The sequence below is a fragment of the Paramormyrops kingsleyae genome, chromosome 8 (assembly GCF_048594095.1).
Source record: "Paramormyrops kingsleyae isolate MSU_618 chromosome 8, PKINGS_0.4, whole genome shotgun sequence".
NCBI lineage: Eukaryota > Metazoa > Chordata > Actinopteri > Osteoglossiformes > Mormyridae > Paramormyrops > Paramormyrops kingsleyae.
Genome location: NC_132804.1, coordinates 25,754,004 through 25,775,645, shown reverse-complemented (window position 1 = coordinate 25,775,645; position 21,642 = coordinate 25,754,004). Strand labels below are relative to the sequence as shown.

General features: G+C 45.6%; 1 protein-coding gene across 1 annotated transcript in view; it reads right to left on the bottom strand.

Annotated features, from left to right (window-relative positions):
* dnah1 (dynein, axonemal, heavy chain 1) overlaps positions 1–21,642 on the bottom strand; it is a 44,170-nt gene that overhangs the window by 5,764 nt on the left and 16,764 nt on the right. Inside the window, exons 32-74 of the mRNA XM_072715524.1 lie at positions 21,477–21,626; positions 21,133–21,219; positions 20,663–20,849; positions 20,486–20,577; positions 20,058–20,212; positions 19,700–19,877; positions 19,409–19,603; positions 19,052–19,171; positions 17,082–17,240; positions 16,885–16,986; positions 16,569–16,709; positions 16,176–16,336; positions 15,475–15,632; positions 14,569–14,742; positions 13,790–13,968; positions 13,361–13,591; positions 13,026–13,222; positions 12,673–12,808; positions 12,335–12,543; positions 12,078–12,249; positions 11,271–11,462; positions 11,062–11,172; positions 10,780–10,965; positions 10,502–10,693; positions 10,042–10,209; positions 9,489–9,680; positions 8,271–8,402; positions 7,949–8,074; positions 7,354–7,473; positions 6,914–7,063; positions 6,391–6,551; positions 5,953–6,178; positions 5,655–5,850; positions 5,040–5,191; positions 4,618–4,814; positions 3,696–3,840; positions 3,441–3,599; positions 2,958–3,089; positions 2,602–2,772; positions 2,290–2,472; positions 1,873–2,049; positions 1,047–1,217; positions 138–268 (exon numbers count right to left, since the gene is read on the bottom strand). Of these exons, the coding sequence (XP_072571625.1) occupies positions 138–268; positions 1,047–1,217; positions 1,873–2,049; positions 2,290–2,472; positions 2,602–2,772; positions 2,958–3,089; positions 3,441–3,599; positions 3,696–3,840; positions 4,618–4,814; positions 5,040–5,191; positions 5,655–5,850; positions 5,953–6,178; positions 6,391–6,551; positions 6,914–7,063; positions 7,354–7,473; positions 7,949–8,074; positions 8,271–8,402; positions 9,489–9,680; positions 10,042–10,209; positions 10,502–10,693; positions 10,780–10,965; positions 11,062–11,172; positions 11,271–11,462; positions 12,078–12,249; positions 12,335–12,543; positions 12,673–12,808; positions 13,026–13,222; positions 13,361–13,591; positions 13,790–13,968; positions 14,569–14,742; positions 15,475–15,632; positions 16,176–16,336; positions 16,569–16,709; positions 16,885–16,986; positions 17,082–17,240; positions 19,052–19,171; positions 19,409–19,603; positions 19,700–19,877; positions 20,058–20,212; positions 20,486–20,577; positions 20,663–20,849; positions 21,133–21,219; positions 21,477–21,626 (6,953 nt within the window). The remainder of the gene's footprint in view (positions 1–137; positions 269–1,046; positions 1,218–1,872; positions 2,050–2,289; positions 2,473–2,601; positions 2,773–2,957; positions 3,090–3,440; positions 3,600–3,695; positions 3,841–4,617; positions 4,815–5,039; positions 5,192–5,654; positions 5,851–5,952; positions 6,179–6,390; positions 6,552–6,913; positions 7,064–7,353; positions 7,474–7,948; positions 8,075–8,270; positions 8,403–9,488; positions 9,681–10,041; positions 10,210–10,501; positions 10,694–10,779; positions 10,966–11,061; positions 11,173–11,270; positions 11,463–12,077; positions 12,250–12,334; positions 12,544–12,672; positions 12,809–13,025; positions 13,223–13,360; positions 13,592–13,789; positions 13,969–14,568; positions 14,743–15,474; positions 15,633–16,175; positions 16,337–16,568; positions 16,710–16,884; positions 16,987–17,081; positions 17,241–19,051; positions 19,172–19,408; positions 19,604–19,699; positions 19,878–20,057; positions 20,213–20,485; positions 20,578–20,662; positions 20,850–21,132; positions 21,220–21,476; positions 21,627–21,642) is intronic.

Below are 21,642 nucleotides of genomic sequence, written 5' to 3'. Positions count from 1 at the left end.
GCCATCTCTATATATGCAACGAATCACAAGACGAAGTCCTAATGGTGGCAATAAGAGGATAAGATAAAAACATCAAGAACAAAGGGAAATGAGAGACGCCTGCAAAGTGGTGGCAGTAAAGGTTATTGCAGTGGTACCTGATGACCTCTTGAATCAACACAGTGTTCATGGATTCCTCGTACAGGACTGGGTACCGCTTCATCACTTCCTGCGTATCGATGGGCCTGGGAATCCTCTCCACCACACCCCCCACGATGTCCTCCACGATCTGCAGATGACCACAGGAAGAGCCCAGACTGCCCTCAGCTTCCAGCTATCCACTGACACCCCCCCCCCCAAGCTGCGTGTCCCGTCCTCCCCCAGACACACCAGCTGCACTCTGACGACCGCCTGCTTCATCCTGTTACCCGTTATGTCTATGACAGCACAATCGCTAAGGTGCTATGGTCTGTTTTATAATGTAATCTAAATGAGAATAAACTGCTTCAGGCATTATCATTATATTAGCACGTAGTCTTGGGCAACATTGGTTAATAATAAATAAACAACTAAATAAGCAATAAAAAGTCAAGAGTGCAGTGTGTTGTATGATATGCCATGCTGTGGTATGCTAGGGTATACGGGCAGCATGTTGCACTATTGTTGTGCTAAGATGTGCCATGTGCTATGCTATGCTAAGCTGTGTTATGCTGTGCAATGCTATGCTATGCTAAGCTATGCTATGCTGTGCAATGCTATGCCCTAATGCAGCACTTCTCAACTGGTTTAGTCTCAGGACCCACATTTTTCCTTGGTTGTTAAATAACAACCCAAATTTTAAAAAAATTATTTCCAAAAATAAAATCTATTTCCAAAAAATAGTACATCACAATAGTAAAAATAAATAGTGCAATATCAGTGCACTGTTTAAAGAAAATTAGAAGAAAAATTCAATTTTTTTTTTTGATCACACACTCCACAACCCAATGAAAAAGGTCCTGCAACCCAAGCCAGCAGCTGGGAAACAGCTCTAATGTGTGCAATGCCGTTTACATCAGCACCAGTACCTCCTCCCGGGCCTTGACCCCATTAGCTGCTGCTTGGGGCTGAAGTTTGACTATGGCACCAAGCAAAGCGAATGTCTCGTTCTGGGCAAAAGTGATGTTGGCGTTGTCATGGAGACCAAAAATATCCGGGGTATCATTTATAGGAAGGCTGTGGATATAGTCCAAGTAGCCCTGTAAACAGATGGGCATTATATATTAAACATACTCTTGCTATAACTACTGATAGAGATACTAGATTTCTATGTCTGTTTTGTTTGGATAGTAAAATAGCATCAGCATTATGTTAGCATTAAATTCCGGCGAAGCTGTGAGGTGGGGTCTGGGTACAGTGTTAGGTGGGGTCTGGGTACAGTGTCAGGTGGGGTCTGGGTACAGTGTCAGGTAGGGTCTGGGTACAGTGTCAGGTGGGGTCTGGGTACAGTGTCAGGTGGGGTCTGGGTACAGTGTCAGGTAGGGTCTGGGTACAGTGTCAGGTGGGGTCTGGGTACAGTGTCAGGTGGGGTCTTGGTACAGTGTCAGGTGGGGTCTGGGTACAGTGTCAGGTGGGGTCTGGGTACAGTGTCAGGTAGGGTCTGGGTACAGTGTCAGGTGGGGTCTGGGTACAGTGTCAGGTGGGGTCTTGGTACAGTGTCAGGTGGGGTCTGGGTACAGTGTCAGGTGGGGTCTGGGTACAGTTTCAGGTGGGGTCTGGGTACAGTGTCAGGTGGGGTCTGGGTACAGTGTCAGGTGGGGTCTGGGTACAGTTTCAGGTAGGGTCTGGGTACAGTGTCAGGTGGGGTCTGGGTACAGCTGAAGAGCTGAGTTTGGCACGATTGACTCTCCTTACCTTGACGTCAAGCTCGGTGCCGACCTGGCGGTAAATTCCAGACGGGGTATAGCTGTGCCCCGTGCTTAGCACAGCGGGACAGTAAAAATCCTCCAGCATGTTCAGAATGCACCGGCGGTCCCAGTCGTCGGTCACACGGCCGCCATAGTTAATCTCACCTGCCGTGTATTTCAAGACCTGTTCGATAGCAGGGATGGACATGAACACACCAGCTTATATCTGGAGATGGCTAAAACACACACATCTGAGATGTGAACTATGGGAAACAGGTTTAAGATTTGTTGGAGGCTTTTTGTTTTATTTTATTTTATTCCATTCTACTGTGGACTGTTGGCATTTGTTTTATGATAATATAGGAAATTTATGGGCTGAAATCGCCATAATGTACCAAGCAGCAGCAGAGCTAGGCTGCTCTACCTTGTAGGGGACGTCCTGGTACTCGTCAAGGAACATCTTCAGCTGGTTGATGCAAATGCGCAAGTCGCCGTCTGTAAAGTCATACGGGATGTTGAAGCCCAACGGGCCAAACTTTCTGCGCTCTATGGCGCCACCGTGGAAGAGACACAGGGACAGGAGCAGGGCCTTGAACTGGCTGGTCTGCTGGGAGCAGAAAGGGAGAAGGCGGCAGGTCACCCGGAAGGTCGTAGGCTAGAGCCGAAGGGTGTGGAACGACTTAAGGAGTGTAGGAGGGGATGGGAAGGGGAGGAGCCACAGAACCCGGAATCCAACCTTGGAGCAGGTGCTGAAGGAGTCTCCACTGAGGCCCATGTAGGTCTTAAGAAGATTGGCCTTTATACCCCGAGGAGGTTCAATGGTTATCTTGCACCCGTTCTGCAGGATGGCTACTGGGAACTTGTTGCTCGGCAGGCTGGTTAGCCACATACGGAAATCCTGGTGCACCTGGACAGAAATGAACGGAGACATCAGACCAGAGATTTGACATCAGACTAGAGTACAGAGGATGCCACTATGTTGACCAAAGGTTCCTTTGGGAGCAGATGGCGGAGCCTCAAACGTCACTCATAATTTGTCTATCCTTGTATGACTGCCTCTGCTGGGAACTGTTACCAAATTTTTGTTCTTACCTTGTCAGGGTTGATGTTTTCTATCAGTCTCTCCAGTGACGGCATCCAGCTGGGTGCCAGGTGACAGTTCTGGAAGAAGACCCACTGGCCCTTCTCCATGGCGCTCTGCATCATAGCCTCTGCCCAAGGACCCTGTAATAATACATTATTGCTGCCTAGGCCCCCAAACCAAAGATAGTTTCAATATAACCTAACACACAGTCATACTGTTAAAGACAGACAACAACTGATATTCATACATCAATTTATATCGATCGTCTTGAATACTCGATTACTGCAAAAAAGAGATAACTAAAAATAAAACATCTCATTCAGAGGTGTTATTAGGCCTATTTAAGCCCCGTCCCCCAAAATAAATGTGTATTTATTGCACACACACACACACACACACACACACACATAAAATTAATAACTTTTCAGTTTTCAGAACCGGTCGTGGTCATTCTTGTTCACAGGAATTCCCTGCCAGGTCTTCAGGCTGACCTGGCCTTGCCCTAGAGAGATGGCACTCATCTTCTTCGAGAACTTCATCTCATCTGCAAATTTGTACAGATCGGCAGCTGGGTCGGTCCCGGGAGAGAGCACGAAGATAAGAGGCGTGGAGGGGGACGACTCCGTAAACACGACAGTGAGGTCAGACGTCTGGGTGAAAGCAAAAGAGGGAGCAGCCTGTCAGGGGAATGCAGCAGGGTCAAAGGTCAGGGCTGTGAGTCAGAGGCGCACAAAAAGCCGCAGAACCTGAGGCTCAATGAAGCGCCGGCCCAGTCGTTCCGCCACGAAATCCTGCATGCCGTGGGTGAGCCGGTCGGCTCGGAGGCAGCGGAGAACCAACAGCTTCTGGAAGGCATCCAGCTCGGAGCTCCATTCTCCTGGCAACTCTTCCCTGAACACATAAAAATAAACAACAATGCGGTTATTTATAGTTCAGAAATTATGCATAATAATAAACACCCACACAAAACCACCAGAAAACTGCCAATTAACATCCTCCACACAGAACCCCAGGAAATCTGGAGTTTGGTTTTTGCCTGTACACCCTTTGAATATATATGTCTGAATCGCGTTACGAAAATGCTTCTTGAAAAACAAAATGCCTGCACTGGCTTTTTTCTAACTCTTCACAATTTTCCCCAGATTTTCCTCATCTCCTTCAGACACACCACGATTACACACATGATAAACGTGCTGGAACTGTTTTGATCGTTTGATTTGGAGGTTTAATGAGTATTGTTTGTGTATAATTATGTCTGTATATTGGGATCATTTTTGATATCGAAAACTACATAAAAATTAAGTAATTAATAAATTAATTCGTCACAGCAAGGAAAAGCAGAGATTATTTAATTAGGGTGGAGTGCAGACAGAGGGATAGAGCTTTTGGACTGTGACATACAAGCCCTTATTTCTGTGTAAATCTTTCCATTTATCTTAATGAGAAAATAACCTTTATACAAATAAAGGATACTGTGCATAGTACACATGTACTGGATTTCTCTCTGGATTTTTCTTTGACTGAAGCAGCAACAGTTCCTGTAGCTCCATGATGTGTATTGGCTCCAGCGGCTGGCCAATCAGTGAGCTCTGTTCATTACACTCCTCCTACAGCCCTGCAGATGCCCAGCTAATACATATAAATGCACGTGTGGGTGAGTGTATTGACCTGTGAGGTTCTCCGCTGTCAAAGATCCTCTTGAAGCCATTACCAAGGCGTTGGAAGCTGTGAGCCAGGCCTCTGAAACTTGGTAGGGAACTGAGGCCCAGAAAGTCCTGCCAGGCTCGCTCAGACAGCCAGTCAGCAGCGGGGTTTGGCAGAGGCTGATGGGTACTTCCCCCATACAGCATAAATCGCCACTCAGCCTAAAGCAGGGGACATACCACTTCAACAGCACTGCCAGAGTAATGAGGCTTACAGAGAATTGTCTCTAGGTGTGCATTGAAGACCGTCTTGCATGCTTTCCTAAGTCAACCCACTCGGTAACCATATAAATTTAGTAAGACATAGGAAACTGAAGTCTTGCTCACAATAAACATGCTACAGAATGATGGGAGAGACCCTCCAAATGGGACGTCTCTCACTCTCACCATGTCGATCTTGTCCTCGTTCATCATGACGCGAGCGCACAGCAGGAAGGCGAACATGAGCTTATGCTTCTCGAACAGGCTCCGGCACACGTTGCGGTACAGGCTGAAGGTGAAGTGCTCATTAATGTTGAAGACCCGCCGCTCCACTGAGTCTGGAAGATACCCGAGATCTGAGACATGAGGAGGTGGCACCTCCAACACATCACTGGCTTCACTAACAGGGGCATCGTTAGGCTTATTTTAGGGGGGCATTAGCCCCCCCCCAGTGAACTATGCCCCTGTTCACTATCCTGGTGATAATGCATTTCACACCAAATCACCCCATATGTATCTCAGTAAATGCAGTAGGACAGTGTTCACAAAGACTTCATTGTTGAGGCAACTGCAGTGTAACATGTGTGCTGTGGACTGGTGACTGTGGAAAGAAATGGATTGTGAAACTGAAAACAAATGACTCTACAAGGGAGGTGTTTATGGTGCATTATTGGGAGCAGATGTTCTGGCTGATATGTTCAGGTCACACACAAGGTGAGTAGGGGTAAGTGTGTTGGGGACTTAGTGTTTTGTAATGGATCCTGCTGAGCTCTGTTGGTGAAACGGCAAGAGTCAGCATACCTGCACTTTCTGAATTGGCAATGCCTGCCATAAAAATGCCCAGAAACCACTCCAGGGAATATTGGTACATAGGGTCGACACTGGAAAGGTCGGAGACACAGAAGAAGAGGATCTGGGCGCGCTCAGCAACTGGCACGTACTGGAGCCGCATGGCATCGATGTCTCGTTCCGTCTCCTCAGCCACCATCACTTTTCCCTACAACAGAAAGCAAGATCAACACCCACCATGAGCTCCGATGGCTGACAAAAGCTGAAACATTTGCTGCATGCTGCAGGACTAACTGACAACCACCCCAACCTTGATCTCTTCAGCTTTGACTTTGGAAGCCCCCAGGGCCTTGATGAGCTCCTCATCATCCACAGGGTTCCCCTCGGATGAGCTTAGCCGGAGCAGAATCTGATCTTCAATTTCATTCAGCTCTTGCTTCATGCGTGCGTTGCTCACTATCAACTGGTTCTTGGCTTCCTCCAAGGTAGGCCGTTCCCTGGCTACCACACGACCTAATAACTGGTCCTCCAACCCACTGCAACCCCAGAAGATCTGTGTCATAGCATTGAATGGTCTTTTGGCCCCAGAATTCACTCTCTCAATAATTAATGGGGTCCTTGTGAGTTTTAGGGATTATGTAACCAATGTGTATTTTGCATCAATAAGGATTCAGCTGATTAGTTTAGTAATCAAGTTGGGTGTGGGGGGTTTTGGACTTGATGATTATTTCGGCCAATAGAGCAATACCTGGGTGACAAGGTGAAGTTGATGAGAGTGACCTTGGTGGATATCTCTGGAGAGTAGTGGGGATTAGGCAGCTTGGTGGTGATATACATCTTGAAGTCATCATGGTAAGGTATGACCGTGTCTCCAAGCTTGAGCACAGTGTTTTGCTGCTGCTTGAATGTCTGTAGAGCAGGACCACTCAGGTATGAATAGAGAACATAGCAGACAAGTGAAAAACCCATCTTACCAAAACATGTATGTAGGAGTGTGGGACTAGTGCATTGAATATGGAGCTCATGTGAGTTTTACTTACAGAAAAATGTTCTGAGAGCAGAACAAAAAAAATTATTTGCTCAGAGAAATAACCAATGAGATTGTAGAAGAGGTGGGTCCAAGCACCTAGAGGAGGCGGGGCCAACCAATCAGATGTCTCACCTCCTCTAGGTGCTTGGACCCACCTCCTCTACAATCCGATTGGTTATCTCTCTGAACCAAAATGGGTCCCCAAGGACTGGGTTGGGAAACACTACTCTAGGGTCCGAACCTGTCGTAGAAGAACAGGTTCCAATGCAGGATCCAGCTCCTCTCCCACGTTCTCCAACAGGCATGGCTTTCCAAAGCGAATGGCATTCTCCAGGCTACGCAGGAAGTCCCGGTCACTCAGCTTCATCACATCCAATCTGTTGTCACATTCCTAAAGTAACAAGAAATCACCTTTCCACATTCTCATCCAATCAGAGAGCTACGTTTTTTAGAAGTGATTATGGTCTATTGCTGGCAGCCTACTCTTTTTGAACTAGATTCATCACGTTGATCACTTTGGAAATTTCAGACACATCTGAAGACTGCAGGACTGCTATGCATTCAGGAAATACAGATTGTGTATTTTGACTAAAACACACAGGTACAAATGGCACAAGCAACTGACTAATGACTGGACTCAGTTTTGACAGGCCAATTAGAATAAGAATGGCATAAACTCACCATGCTCTTGATCCACTTGTTGGCCTGTCCTTGTGGATCGATAAACAGGGGCCAGCGTCGGGAGTACTGTGTAATAATACCATTCTCTACCGACAGAGTATCGTTTGGCAGGCCTGAAATCTACATACAAACATCACGTCCCAAGTCACATTCTGCTATTTCAATAATAACAATAATAATGCAATTCACACTTGCTATCATGTGTCTGAGAGTACAGAGAATCTACATGAACATTTGGTAAACTACTATAGGAACGTAAGTACAGGCAGAAAATGCCACACTACCCTTGGAATTTATGCATCTTTTACAAATTTCAGAAGAGGAATATGAAAACTAGAGTCCTGTTCAGTAAATATTCAGTAAATATAAATTATACATTTTCGATGTTTCCTGTGTACCTACTCTCTGTTAGGATCCCATGCGCATTGTCTTATATCCTAGTGATTTCTATTTTAACATCCTTTTTTATTAAAAAAAAGTTTTATATTCTGGTTTTGGTTTACCTTCCTCTTTGTTTTTATGAACTGAGATGCTGTGCTGTTTACTGTCCTATAGAGCTATTGCTAGGCTGTGTTTGTTTTCGAAAGGCCCTAACCTGCCAAGATCGAATCCTGACCCGGTCACCCAGAGTGGTTATCAGACTGGGCTTGTCAGTGTGGGGAACACCCAGTTTCTTGAAGGTCTGTAGCCAGTCTTCTACCATGGACATCCGATACTCACCCTGCATCAAAGTACGCACCTTGTTACTCAAACACTGCGACTTCAACATATACTCCTCCACTCAACAAAATACTATCGATCAACAGCACAGATCCTGCTAGTCAAATTGCATGCACTTGTAATTGCATGTAATTGCTTGTAATTGCACAACCATTTCATCCTACTGGCACACAGACAGAGATGACACTATCGCTCACTGTGAAAGGGCCTAGATAGGCAATGTATCCAGCTGCGAGTAGAACATCTCCCGATACGTTCTCCACCATGTACTCCAGGTTCTCCACTGTCTCTCTCCATCGCACCTTCTCATCTGCCAGGCCACCAATGAGCTGTGTGCATTAACACACAAGTGTGCGCACACACACACACACACACACGCACACAAGGGAATGACATGAGGATGCAGCCATAGTGTTGCACAAGTAAAAGAGCTGCTGCTGTTCTGAGTCAAACTTTTTTCCTGCTTGACTCTGGCCCATTTCTGCATGGGACAATTAAGGAAGGACCACTATGTTCTGCCCAGACCTGAAATAAAGCAAGACTATTACCAGAGGAGGGAGGCCTGGCGTTTAACACCTGCAGTGTAACTGGTTGCCTGATCCCCCAGCTCATCTGGTAATGTTTACTAAAATCGATCAATAGGATGTCAGCAGGGTATAATGCTTAACGATGATAATAATAATAAATGACTTTATTTATCTGGGTGAACGGTTTCTTGCTGCAAAGACTGGTACGTCGCCTTTAGCTTTGGGCGTTCCGAGGAAATGCAGCTGGTTGTGAGAATTAGGGTCCGATCTGGCATTAGCGCACTACAAATTGAAAAATGGAGGTATCATTCGCTTGGAGGTGCTGTGAATCATCCATGCCAGACCAGCTGGAGCTTATCAGGCGATTTCATTCAATGTTTTTCCTCTAGTAGTACAAGCTATGACTGCTCATTGCTGCATGTGTTTTAGATGCTGGCATCTAAGCATACGTATTAAAAACAGCAAGCAGAAGGTGGAAGCAATGTTGTAAGATGGGTTATGTGAGCTGTGGTATGTTGTAAACCAAGTTGTGTAAGCAGAGCGAAATATTGTAAAACACACTGCATCTGACAAGCAGTATGTATGATGGTGTTTTTAGTCGTGTGTTAATATGTACATCCAGACCAGAAACAGTAGGGCATGTCACGCATGTGTTTGTTCATGTCTACTTTCCTCAGACAGTGAAAGGATTTACGCTTCGATGAACATGAACTCTGTTTCAGTGACAGGGTGAGTACAGAGTTTATCCGGCTCATCTTAAAAAAAAAACCAGGGGCAAGTCAAGTTTACCCAGGGCTTAACTTTTTTGTTTTATGACGGAAGACTGGCATCTTAAATACTCGGGACTATGCCCCTGAGTAATTGGACCTAACGACGTTATAATCTGACCTTGTCAGCCCGCACCAGTCTCTGCTCACACAAGGTGCACTTGCTGTCCAGCTCGTCCCTCTTGGACAGGCAGTCATGGTACTTGGCCTGTAGGGCAGCAACGTTTTCTTCCACGGATACCAGCTTCTTTTTGGCATCTTCCAGAACATTCTGGGTCACAGCCAGATCTTCCTGGGCTTCTTGCAGGGCTTGCTGTTTAATGAGAAAGCAGAAGAAGTATGGTGTGAGGTGGCTAAAGATGCCAGCCTGGACCTTCTCCGTGTCATGAACATCGTCCATCAGTGTGGGTAGGGGGCAACAGAAAATCTCAGATCAGGCGCCAGAGATGCTCATGAAGGGTTCGATTCACTTTCTAAAACATCAATGTTGAAATAGTAATGGTGAAACATTTCACCTGGTAAGTAAAAGCAAAGAATGCTTCATCCTGCCATTGCATGAGCAGAAAGCGTGCTATACATCACACTCTATCACTCCAGCCACTCCAGAATGTCACTAGCTCTCACCTCTGCCCCTTTGGTGTTCGCCGGGTCATAAACACGTGAGCCAGACCTACCCGCTTGGGCGCCACACCTTTGGCGACGAAGTGGTACATGTGCATGGCGCGCACCCACTGGCAGATGGAGATGCAGGCCCTGGACACCTTGGCGAAAGAGGCGGGCTGGAACTCGTCATTATCAATGTAGGGTTGAATCAGTTTGATCACAGAGTCAGGAATGTTGTCCTAATAGAGGAATACAAGCCATTGCACCAATAGGACAGAACTTTCCAAAATAAATATCTATAGACATCATCTTATGTTAAAGATAACTACATACTCAGAAGTGTAATGCAGAACAACAAGGACTAGACTCATACAGCAATCCTATGCTGGTGGTATCACTCAAGATAGTTAACCTATTAGTAAGAGTGTGATCCAACGTTGTACAGCTCTAATATTATGGCACCAAACACGAAACTGCTGGCCTTACTCAAGAACCTGGAAGGCCTGGGCCTGTGCATAGGCTCTGCCTTACCTTATCAAACTTGAACAAGCCCTCCAGGAACTTCCCTGGGTCCTGAAGCAGTCCTTTGCCTGGCTCCCAGTAGTCGTCCACCTTAGTTCCCGGCTTCTCACCTTGCACCTTCTTAGGTTTGATGCCCTTCATGATGCAGACAGCCTCAATCACCAGCTTTACGCCCTGGGGTGGTCTCTGCATCCCTCTGACCTATGGAACATGATCTCAAGCATTAACCTCCAAGATATCATGCTATGGTGCTAAGATGGTTCATATGGGCTTTTAAGCAGAGCTACCTCAGTGACATCATTCTTGTTGAGAGAATTTAGGCTGGCGAGGGCAGCATCGAGGGCGGGCAGAGCCTCATCAAGGTCCTTCTGTGCATCGCCAGCGATAGCCTGTGCTATGCGAGCCTTCTCAGATGCTTTGGCTTCCTCTTCCTGAACTGCCACCCGTGTCTCCTCTGCAACAACCGTGTCCTCCTACACATGAGAAACATGCACACACACAGACATGGACTGGGGTAATTGCTACAAAGCCAATCAAATTAAGCATATAAATAATCGTAGTTCACCTACCTTGATCTTCTCCATGGTAACAACAGTATCTCGAGCTGCCTCCTCCAACAGAGGTCTCATCGTCTCCAGTTCCTCTTGCATCTTGCTTACATCTTCTGCTGTCTGCAGTAGCTAAGGGTATGGCAACAAAGACACATAGTCCCCCTTACTCAAAAAGATGTGCAGTATTGTATGTATATGATCAGCTGCCATCGTCTTCTTCCTCACACCTTGTCGAGGCCAGTCTTCATACGTTGCTGGGCACTGTGTAGGTCATGCTTTTTACGCCCAAAGAGTGCGGAGAAGATGCCGAGAAGCTCCAGGTAGCTCTTGGGTGTGACATAGTTGTGTCGCGACAGCTCTGCTAAGTACTGCTCACACTTTCTGGCTACTGACTGGTGGATCTCTACACACATTTGGCTCTGAAGGACAATAGACATTCAAAGAAAAGATTGACAGTAGTTTTTTTCCCCACATTATGGCAAGGCCCTTAACCCCCAGCTCCCTGGGTGCTCCAACAGGTGGCTGCCCTTCACAGACAACTTACTCTACAAAGAGCAAGTTGAGGGAGGCGTAAAAACAATTTCCCCATAGGTATCAATTATTATTATTTTTCCTTTATTAGTGCCTCAGTATCATTGCTTTTCCCCAATCTCTCATTTGAGCATTATCATAAATAATAATAATAATAATAATAATAATAATAATTTAAAGGCACCTTCCAGGATACTCCAGGTCACCCACAAAGAATAAAAACAGCAACAGTACAACGCCAATAAAACCAGACATGCGCTTTTAAGTATATGGAGTGAATAAGCCAGGCTAAGGAGATGAGATTTAACAGTTTTAAATTGCTATAGAGTCCAGTTGATGGATGTAAGAGAGAAGAGAGGTCTAGAGTTTGGGTGCAGTGTGAGGATCGGCTGTAGTAACAACGGTGCAGTGTGCGGATAGGCTGTAGTAGCCATGGTGCAGAGTTTAATGTGCAGTACAGAAAGAAGACCTGGGTCTCCCCATCGAGAATCCCAAATATTTACCAGCCCCCTAATTGCATCTGGTCCAACCTCCAGATCTGGCAGCTCATTAAGGAAAGAGGCAGCGACTGACTGGAGTGCTTCGTCTGGCCAGGCATTGAACCAATCGATGGTGCAGCAGGTGACAAGGGAGGGGAACTGCCTGAGCCGTGCCCGGAAGACCTCCCCGATAGGGCTGCAAAATGAGTCTCGAGGTCACATAAGTCATTGACACTGTGCTATTGTGCAGGTTCAATAAAGTATTAGGTTTGAGCATTCACCTCATGCAGAGTACCATGTGGATGTTAGCACGAACCCTCTTGAGATAGGTGGCCATGAGGTTGGCTTTTGAGGGCTGCAGGCCCAAGTCCTGCAGAACAGGCTTCATAGCAGCCAGGATGCGTTCCTGCTCATCCAATGAATATAGATTTGGTACGTCACCTGAGTTCAGGATGTTGTTTACATCCTCCAGAAAGGACTCATTCTTGATCTGAGATAAGAAGAGACACAGTGTATATATTGCAAGAGTATGTCTAAGTCTCAGTTGTGAATTTTTTTTTTTAAAGGAAATTGTATAGACTGAGCAACCAACATATTTGTATTTGAAGCTGTGTCGTACCTGTGTGTCTGCAAACAAAAAGGTGATCTTTACATTCTGTAGACCAGCTTTCAGCATAATGGTCTTGATGTCTTCTCTCCACTCAGTGTTGCCATAGTTTTTGGATAACTCAACCTGGAAGCACTCATACTCAGACCTGAGGAAGAATCCAGCAAATTAAAGTAATTTCCTTTCATATAGGTGGGTGCCCATCTTGGTGACTGAAAGTAGTATGTACTAAGATATTCGACTCATACATATGTGCAACCCTCATGGTTAGGAACTGCGAAACAAAATGGCCCTTATCTTTGGCTTATCTATGGTTGTCTTGACCATCTTTAGTCAACAAAACCATGAGCGTGAGAATTTCTCACATATGGGACGCCAGCTTGGTGAGAGACTGTCTGCCACTTCCCCCGACGCCAAGCAGCAAGGCATTGCCAAGGGGCTGTCGTAGAACACGGCTGATGCGACACACATGTTCGATGGCATCCATGAAGAGTACCAGCTTCATCTTAGTAGTGCTGGTTTGATTATATTCTTCCATGTACTCTTCTATGACATGAACCAGCTATGGGACAAAATTGGCAGAAAAGTCCTGTGAATTTAAGTGGACGGAACCAACTATTGTGAAAATGTAGTGGTTAAATTGTGCTATGGTGATACAAGCAGTGGAAAGACCAAGAGGAACACATGTATCGCATCTCACTCTGTCCTTGTCGTCGATAAGCTGGTACACTTTGTTTTCGGCGCCAGAGACCATGAAGTCGCCAAAGAGGACCGGCTGGTGTGGTGCCACCTCTTCAAAATGGCAGCCAAACTGTCTGATCTGAGCCTGTAGCAGCTCGTCGAAGCAGCGGCGGTCTTCTGCACACACCAGCCGGTCCTGGAAGATTCGGCAGGTCTCATGGTACCACAGCTGTAGCAGAGGCACTTTATCCTGTTCAATAAAAGGGAAAAAAATGACTACAGCAAAACGTCCTGGGGTAAATGCACAAAAACATGGACATCTGACATCCTTCAAATAAATATGGACCTCTGGATTCCCATCAGAATGGGTAATACCCAAGATCCAGTCACGTTCAGTTACAACAGAAATGATTTATACAACTAAACATAACTAAACAAGGGAACTGACCGTGATCTTGCTAGCTTCTGCCATGAGAATGCCTTGGAAGACCTTAGACAGGTCACGGAGGTTGAAGGTATAGTGGGACTTGGCAGGCGTGGGTAGCAGCTGGGATGTGATGGTAGTGTACACCTGAATTGTAGCATCAACCAGTGGCCCATTCAGTGGCTGTATCTCCTTGACTGGCTCTGCAGTATCGTATGATATTATTCCACAGTAAGTAAAACAGCAAAGCATCCTTCTTCCAAATGGTCAGACTTAGCCTGGGTGTGTGACTCTTGCCTATGCCTGGAAGATCGCTGGAAGATCTCATGCTCAGCAGAGTGGTTACATCCCTGTTGGGCCCTTGAGCAAGATCCCTAATCGCCTGAAAAATGCTCTAGAGCAGTGTCTCCCAACCTGACCCTCAGGGACCCTCCCCAACACTCCACATCTGCAAAAATGTGGATTATCTGGCAGGGACTTGGACTGTCTGGGGATTCCTGAGGACGGGGTTGGGAAAGACTACTCTAGAGGTGCTGAAAAGATGACTAACCCTGCAACCCAGCTCAAGATGGGATATGCAAAAGTATTTGTACAAATGACAATAAAACTTAATTTCATTTGAATCCCCAACCCAGGCTACCCACTGAGACACTGTGGCACCCCTAAGACAGTAATGACATACCATAGCGAGGAGTCAGACATAAAGCAGTAGGATACCAGGGTGAGTTACACAGTGATGCTAAGGGGCCCATAACTCTCCTCAAACCACCACAAACACGCACGTAAAGTGCCAGTAAGCTCACCCATCCAGCTTCCCAGGATGGTGGAGAAAATTTTCCTCTTGCTGTCGTCCTCCATCTCGGTGAAGGAGAGGAAGCTGAAGTGACGTGTGAAGCGAGGGGTGATGGGGTTGCGGCCGCCTCCAGGTGGACACATAGCGCAAGCAAAGTTGATGTCCACCAATTTCTTGAATGAACCTGATTGTCAAAACAGATTATTTTGTTTTGTCAAACTGTCTTGTAACTCATCATGCTGACAAATATGATTTTGAAGATTGTCCCTCGCATGAATCATACAAGATACAAAGTACATTATGCGTGGTGATTTGAAGGTGTCTAGGTTAATTTATTTACAGAGTACGGACTTTTACTCTTACTTTTTACATTTATACTATATTTGTTCATCTTAAATGAACCTAATTAAGCTTATAAACTGTTAAAGTTTTTCATTATAGAACCTCTCCTTATTTAACAAGTATCTTGGTTAGCAACCATTTGCAAACACAACGGAAAAATTCATTTTCTGACCAATGCATGATTTTTTGACCAAATTTTGTATGCCTGACAACACATGCAGAAGTGGGAGAAGTAGAATGGATAAAATGTTGTTAAAAATAAGGAATAAAAGAAATAGATTATGGAAGGCTGAAGCAAAGTCGTAAGGACAGTCACTGTCAAGCCTAGGATATTAAGATTTTTACTTAGTGATCATTTTGCTTAACAACCTGGTTGTTGGAACGGAACTCAGCTGCTAAACGAGAAGTGGTTGTATGGGTTCCATCCCATCATTATCTTATGTTGCCCTCGCACATTAACACACAAACACCTTTTCTTGCTTTTCACATAGAATTACTGCTGAAACACTGGTCTGTCCTAAGACTGCTCTGCTGCTTTTAACCATCTGCCCATTTTTATAGAAATGACACTCACCAATCTGTTTCCTGTCATACCAGCCCCCGTGGTCCATCCACTGGCGGAGAAGTTCGATGGGCGGCTGGGCTCCGTACGTCTCCGGCATGGGCATGTTCAGGTCGTCGATGAAGAAGATGAGGTACTTCCCGAGAGGGGCTCCAAAGACCCCCTTACGCCTGGCAGGAAGAGGCAAAGCCAACACCTCACCAACCTCCCAGACATGACTTATCTGTCATGGTCAACAGCTAAGAGCAGGGCAGCTACACACTCATTAATTCAGCCTGCATTAATGTACACAAACATCTCCTAATTACTCTGTGGAGATACATTTTTCTCTGCAAAAACAAGTCAAGAAATCCTTTTGCAAACACAACTTCCCAGAAATAATTGCCTGTGGTTACAGTGTTAGTAGATTTGGCCTGAACCAGTGGCATTTTCTACTAATGTTTCCTTGATGAGGGCTGTTAAAATGGCCAAAACAGGCTCTAATCTATAAATTGTCCTTGTCAGATCCGCCATCCTATCAGGAGAACTGGAGAAATTGTCCTGGGCCCGGGCTCATGAGGGGGCCCAGGGAGGGGCTGTGTGTCATGCAGGCTAAGATTGGTAATGATACCTGACCCTGTCTAAGCATGAAAATGATGTTAGTGTTGCATCGCTAGAAACCTGGCACCCCTGGAACAGATCGACACAGGCAGAGTGTACAGAAACAGGCGTACCTCTTTTGTAGCTTGGTATCGATGTAGTCCTGAGTCTGGCTGGCAGTGGTGCGGGCCGAGAAGGTGAGGAAGTGGGAGATGTACTCATCAGGCATGTGTTTCAGCAACTTGTCTGAGATGGTGAGGGTCTTCCCTGTGCCAGTGGGCCCAACACACAGCACCTGCAGCACAGAGCACATGCAGATCTCTCAGCAGCTACACTGTACAGAGCGCACAGGAAATGCACAGTCCGGCGCATACTAAACACGATGCATATTAGCAGGAAACCTACAACACAAGCAGTAGTCTCAATCGAGCAAAACTACACTGCATATCATATTTGTTAAACATCTGAAACAGTCAAGTTACAAGTGTAAAATAATACTGCTATGCGTGAGATACAAGAGGATGTACCGGTTTTCCACTGGATAGCAGCATGTCAACCAGGAAGGACATGCGTACTGTATCGGGGGTGGGGACAATGATGTCAGAGTAGCTGGTATATGGTTCGATAACCACATTCTGGGCAGACAGCATCCAACTAACCCAACACACCTGTGTACACAACAATGCCAGTCATCGTAAAAGCCCACTTATTGTTTTAATGATGTAAATGTAAATTTGTAAATTTGGGTTAGTTGTTGTATAATACAGAACTGAGGTTCAGGGGCACATTTACAGTTTAGTCAGCCAGAAGTTGAAAGCTCTAGTTGGATACTACTCTACTTGCCTTTCTCTCTTTCTCCTTGTCATCCTCTCCCAAGCCGTCGATTCCGGCATCATCCAGCCGATAGTCATACACCAGGCCCTCTTCTGGGAAGCACAAGTGTATCTGTGGTATGGAGCACAGAGTCAAGGCTTCTGGGGGATCCTGACATTCCTCCACACTACAGGTGAGGCCTGACTGACTGATGGACGGACAGCCACCTTCTCCTCCACCATTTTGCCCCGCAGCCAAGAGCTGAATCGCTGCCGGCTGAAGGCGTCGCCCGTGGCCCCCACGCTCCACACCAAAGAGAAGATGAACCAGGGCTCAATGAGCTCCCTGAGGCATGCCAGCTTCTCCTGAGGGACTGGCCTCTGCCCCTGCAAAAGACACACACACAGACACAAGTTTGTAATTATGCAGTATCTGTGTGGGATCTCTCCACTCGTTTCTATGGGAAAAATCCTAATCCAATCACAACATCCTTAACCGCCATTCAGCCCAACCGTTAACCATAAGTAACCAAATGAAAAAGTCTTTGAGCATTTTTAGTTTCTTTTTTTTATTACATTCACAGATTTTTATAAAATTGAGGTTATCCAAATGGGGACCTGAAAAAATGTCCCCAAAAGTCCGGAAGTTTCAGGTTTTACCACACTTTGGGGACATTTTGAAGAAAACATACCATCAGTCCTGTGGTCTGACAAAACAAAAATTTAACTGTGCAGCCATAATGATATTTGGAGGAAAAAGGGGGAAGCTTTGAAGCCTCAGAACACCATCCCAACTGTGAAGTATGGGGGTGGTAGTATAATGTTTTGGGGCTGCTTTGCTGCAGAAGGGACTGGTGCACAAAATAGATGGTGTCATGAGAAAAGAAACTTATGTGGATGTATTGAAGCAACATCTAAAGACAACAGCCAGGAAGTTAAAGCTTGGGTGCAAATGGGTCATCCAAATGGACAATGACCCCAAGAATACCTCCAAATTAGTGACAAAGTGGCTTAAGGACAACAAAGTCAAGGTATTGGAGTGGCTATCACAAAGCCCTGATCTCAGTCTCATAGAAAATTTGTGGGCGGCACTGAAAAGGCGAGTGTGAGCAAGAAGGTCTACAAACCTGACCCAGTTACACCAGTTCTGTCAAGAGGAGTGGGCCAAAATTCCAGCATGAAATAGTATTGTAGAAAGTTTGTGGAAGGATACCCAAAACGTTTGGCCCAAGTGATACAGTTTCTGGGCAATTCTACCAAATACTAAGGAAGTATATGTAAATTTTGGACTGATGAAAGTAATAAATAAAAAAAAAACTTATTTCACATCGACAGTAATCGCAAATAACTTTGGTCTTGTTGATGGACCCATCTGACAGAGTTTTGAACCTGCCATTCAAAATACCTTCTTCTTTGTTCATTATTTTTCCCAAGCTGCCATTCGACTCAACACGCATTAATGGCATCGAAAAAATTTGTCTTGTTATAATGAATTCCCGTTGACGTGCTGTTATCGAGCTGTGTGTGTCCTAGCGAAATGTGTCACGCACCTGCCAACATACCTGTCAAGTTTTGGATTTGAAAATAAGGGAAATTTTCCGGCACCCACCGCGAGCCACCCCACCACCCCAACCAAGCTCCAGTATCCCTTACATTTTAAGATGGGTGTACAAGAATTCTAAAATAACCATTTGTCATTTATATTTTATTTTCATTACACATTTTCTTTTAATTTCTCATGTTCACTCATGTGGCTCTCTGGCATTCACTAATGACATTATACAGATTTGTTGCAGACTTTGTATCCTTGTTGAAGTCGTCACAGAAGGTGAAAGTGACGTTGTTTTTGGCACACAGCATTGCCATTTTAACCTCTGCATTTATGACCTGGTTAATGTTGTAAATGACCTGCAGACTACTGCAGGTGGCAGTTCTCGCCAGGCTACTGACAGTTCAGTTTGGAGAGGCAGAGGAATTTTTTTTTTTTAATTATATTATAATACGGGAGATTTATGGGAAAATACTAATACGGGAGGACGGCGGGAAAGAGGGGTAAAATACAGTAGTTTCCCGGCCAAAACGGGAGACTTGACAGCTATGCCTGCCAATGTCCTGGGCTTGGCGTGTTCAACAGTACATGGCAGCGGTGTTGTATGTGCGCTACTGGTGGCCTCCTGAATTCTCTGACCAAAACTCACTTCATGAGGTGTGAAGGGTTTGAAGAAGCAGTCCAGGAGTTTCAGTAAACTGCAGGTGAGGTTGCAGTCCACAGATGAAACAACCTCTTTCACGGTCTGGCGCACAAACACGATGGAGTCCTGTTTACAGACAATACATTAGCTGTCCATCTTTTGTCTTATATACTAAATGCCCATTTGGAGACTGTGCTACATGATTTACACATGCTTATAGAACCTATGTATGTAGCTGGTTCTTTAAAGTAATATAGGTCAAGTAACTTAGCTAAAGGCACATTGGCACACACTGTAATCGCATAGCATGCTTAAACATGCTAGCTAGGTCGAGCCCTGATGTCATCCACCAAAAACTTGTACCTGCAAGAACCTGGTGAAGAGAGAGGCGAGTTGCTGGGAGTAGGGCTTTATCGGGTCTGGGATGGTAGGCAGCCAGCACTCTGTGAAAGGGGACAGGCCCAGAATGCTAGGCTCCAGGTAAACCATCCCGCAGCGGGACACGGTTGCAGGAGACGCTACCGCCAGATCCTGCACCTCAAACATGATTGTCATCGCCTGGCAACCGGGAAGCAAAGAAGCATTTATGAACATCAGCATTGGTGCACGTGTATTTGCAAGTCAAATTAGGCTACATTTTTATTTTCTTCTCACGTCAGTCAGTTTTATGATCTCTCCAGAGCTCAAGCACAGCTTTTTGTTGTCATCCAGGACTGTGTTCATATTCTCAATCCATACGGCATCCACTGGTCCATCAAACATGTACCACTTCTTCTCCTGATCTGTTGAGGCAGCGCCGGCACGGATCAGGGAGGAAAGGATGCCATCTGTCCTACAAGGGGGGAGTAGCACTGGATTAAGGTAAATTCTGCATGTGTGAAAAAGGGCACATCCCAAGATGCAGTGATACCTACCATACAAGTGCTTGTATATGTTACATTGCTGTGAGTATACTGTATGTGCCCATACAGGTGTGTAACACCATTTATTTTAGGGTTCTGTAGCTCCTCACCACTCATGGGTCAGTAAGTCGAACTCGCCGTAAAGCTGCCCCATGGTGATGGACTTGGGGTTCAGGACATAGATCTGCACTACGTCATAGACACCCCCGCTCACTGAAGGCTGGCCCCGGAGGGCTGTGATTGCCGCTCCCAGGATCTCATAACACTGGCACATGGACACACACATGCACATCAGTACAGTATCCATTTAGCTAGGTGTCTAACCAATGTTTCCCAGCCCAGTCCTTGGGAAGCCCCAGACAATCCATGTTTTTGCTCTCTCCAGCACACCCATCTACATACCATCTATTCAGTGTCCTTGACTGGGTGGGAGTTGAGAGAGAGTAAATATAAGGACTGTCTTGGGGTCCCCATGGACCGGGTTGGGAAACACTGGTCTAAACTAATGATGATGATAAAGAACTTGTATACAGCTAACCTTGGTTTTGCCTGACCCAGTAGGTCCCACAAGCATCAGGCCATGCCGGACCACTGTGGTCTCATACAGCTGGATGCATTTAGTAATGTAACCTAGAGAAGAAGTGAACACAAGTCAGCACCCAGTGGAACCCCAGGGTACCTAAAGATCGAGCCTTTATCACTCATGTTTACTCACTGTCAACATCCTTTAGACACATTTTCAGACAGACACTGCGGATGGAATCTTCCAGCGCCCCATAGTCAATGGGCTCATCGCGGATCTTGGGGAACAGGTCAGACACGATGCCATTGAATAGTTTGAGGTCATCCTGCAAGAACTTAGGGACGTTGACATCTCTTATTGCCCGGAGACAGATGAGTTCCTGGGAGACACATAGGGGTGGGTGTCAAAATGTAAAAACACTGGCCAGCAACAAAGATCATGATAACTAAAGATTTATCTGCATACGTTAAATTAGCAGGTTACTCTGCACAGTGACACCTGATGAATGTACTCTAATCAGAATTACTCAACATCCTGACATCTCATTCATGTACACAAATCAGAATTACTCTACACTGTGACACTTCATTCATGTACACTAATCAGTGTTACTCTGTACTGTGACACCTCATTCATATACACTAATCAGAATTACTCTACACCTCATTCATGCTTGGTTTCTCTCTCTTCAGGTTCCCAGCAGCAGAGATCACAGTCTTCACCGCTCTCATGCCAAAATCATAGTGGTCCTATAGGTAAAGAAAAGAAGCAAAGCCCTGTATACGTAATCAAGTATACTGCAATCAACACAAGGAAATATGGACAAAACAACAAATATACAGATAAATAAACGTTTACCAACAAAGCAGCATAAAACATGCAAACAACAAAAACACGTCAGAAACATGTCAGACACATACAAAGACACACACAGCATCCACACAATGCAATGACACATAACCACATAATCCAGCCACGTTCCAGACTCTTCCAGACTTTTCCAGACCTGAGAGCTGAGCTGCTCTGAGGACAGCTTGAAGGTGGCTGTGATTTTCTTAGAAAGGACTTTGGCGTCACTGAATCCAAAGGAGTAGAGGGAGATTTCGGCAATCATGGCATAGTCAGGCACCATCATGGCCACAGGACGAAACAATGCCTGGACAAAACAGAAC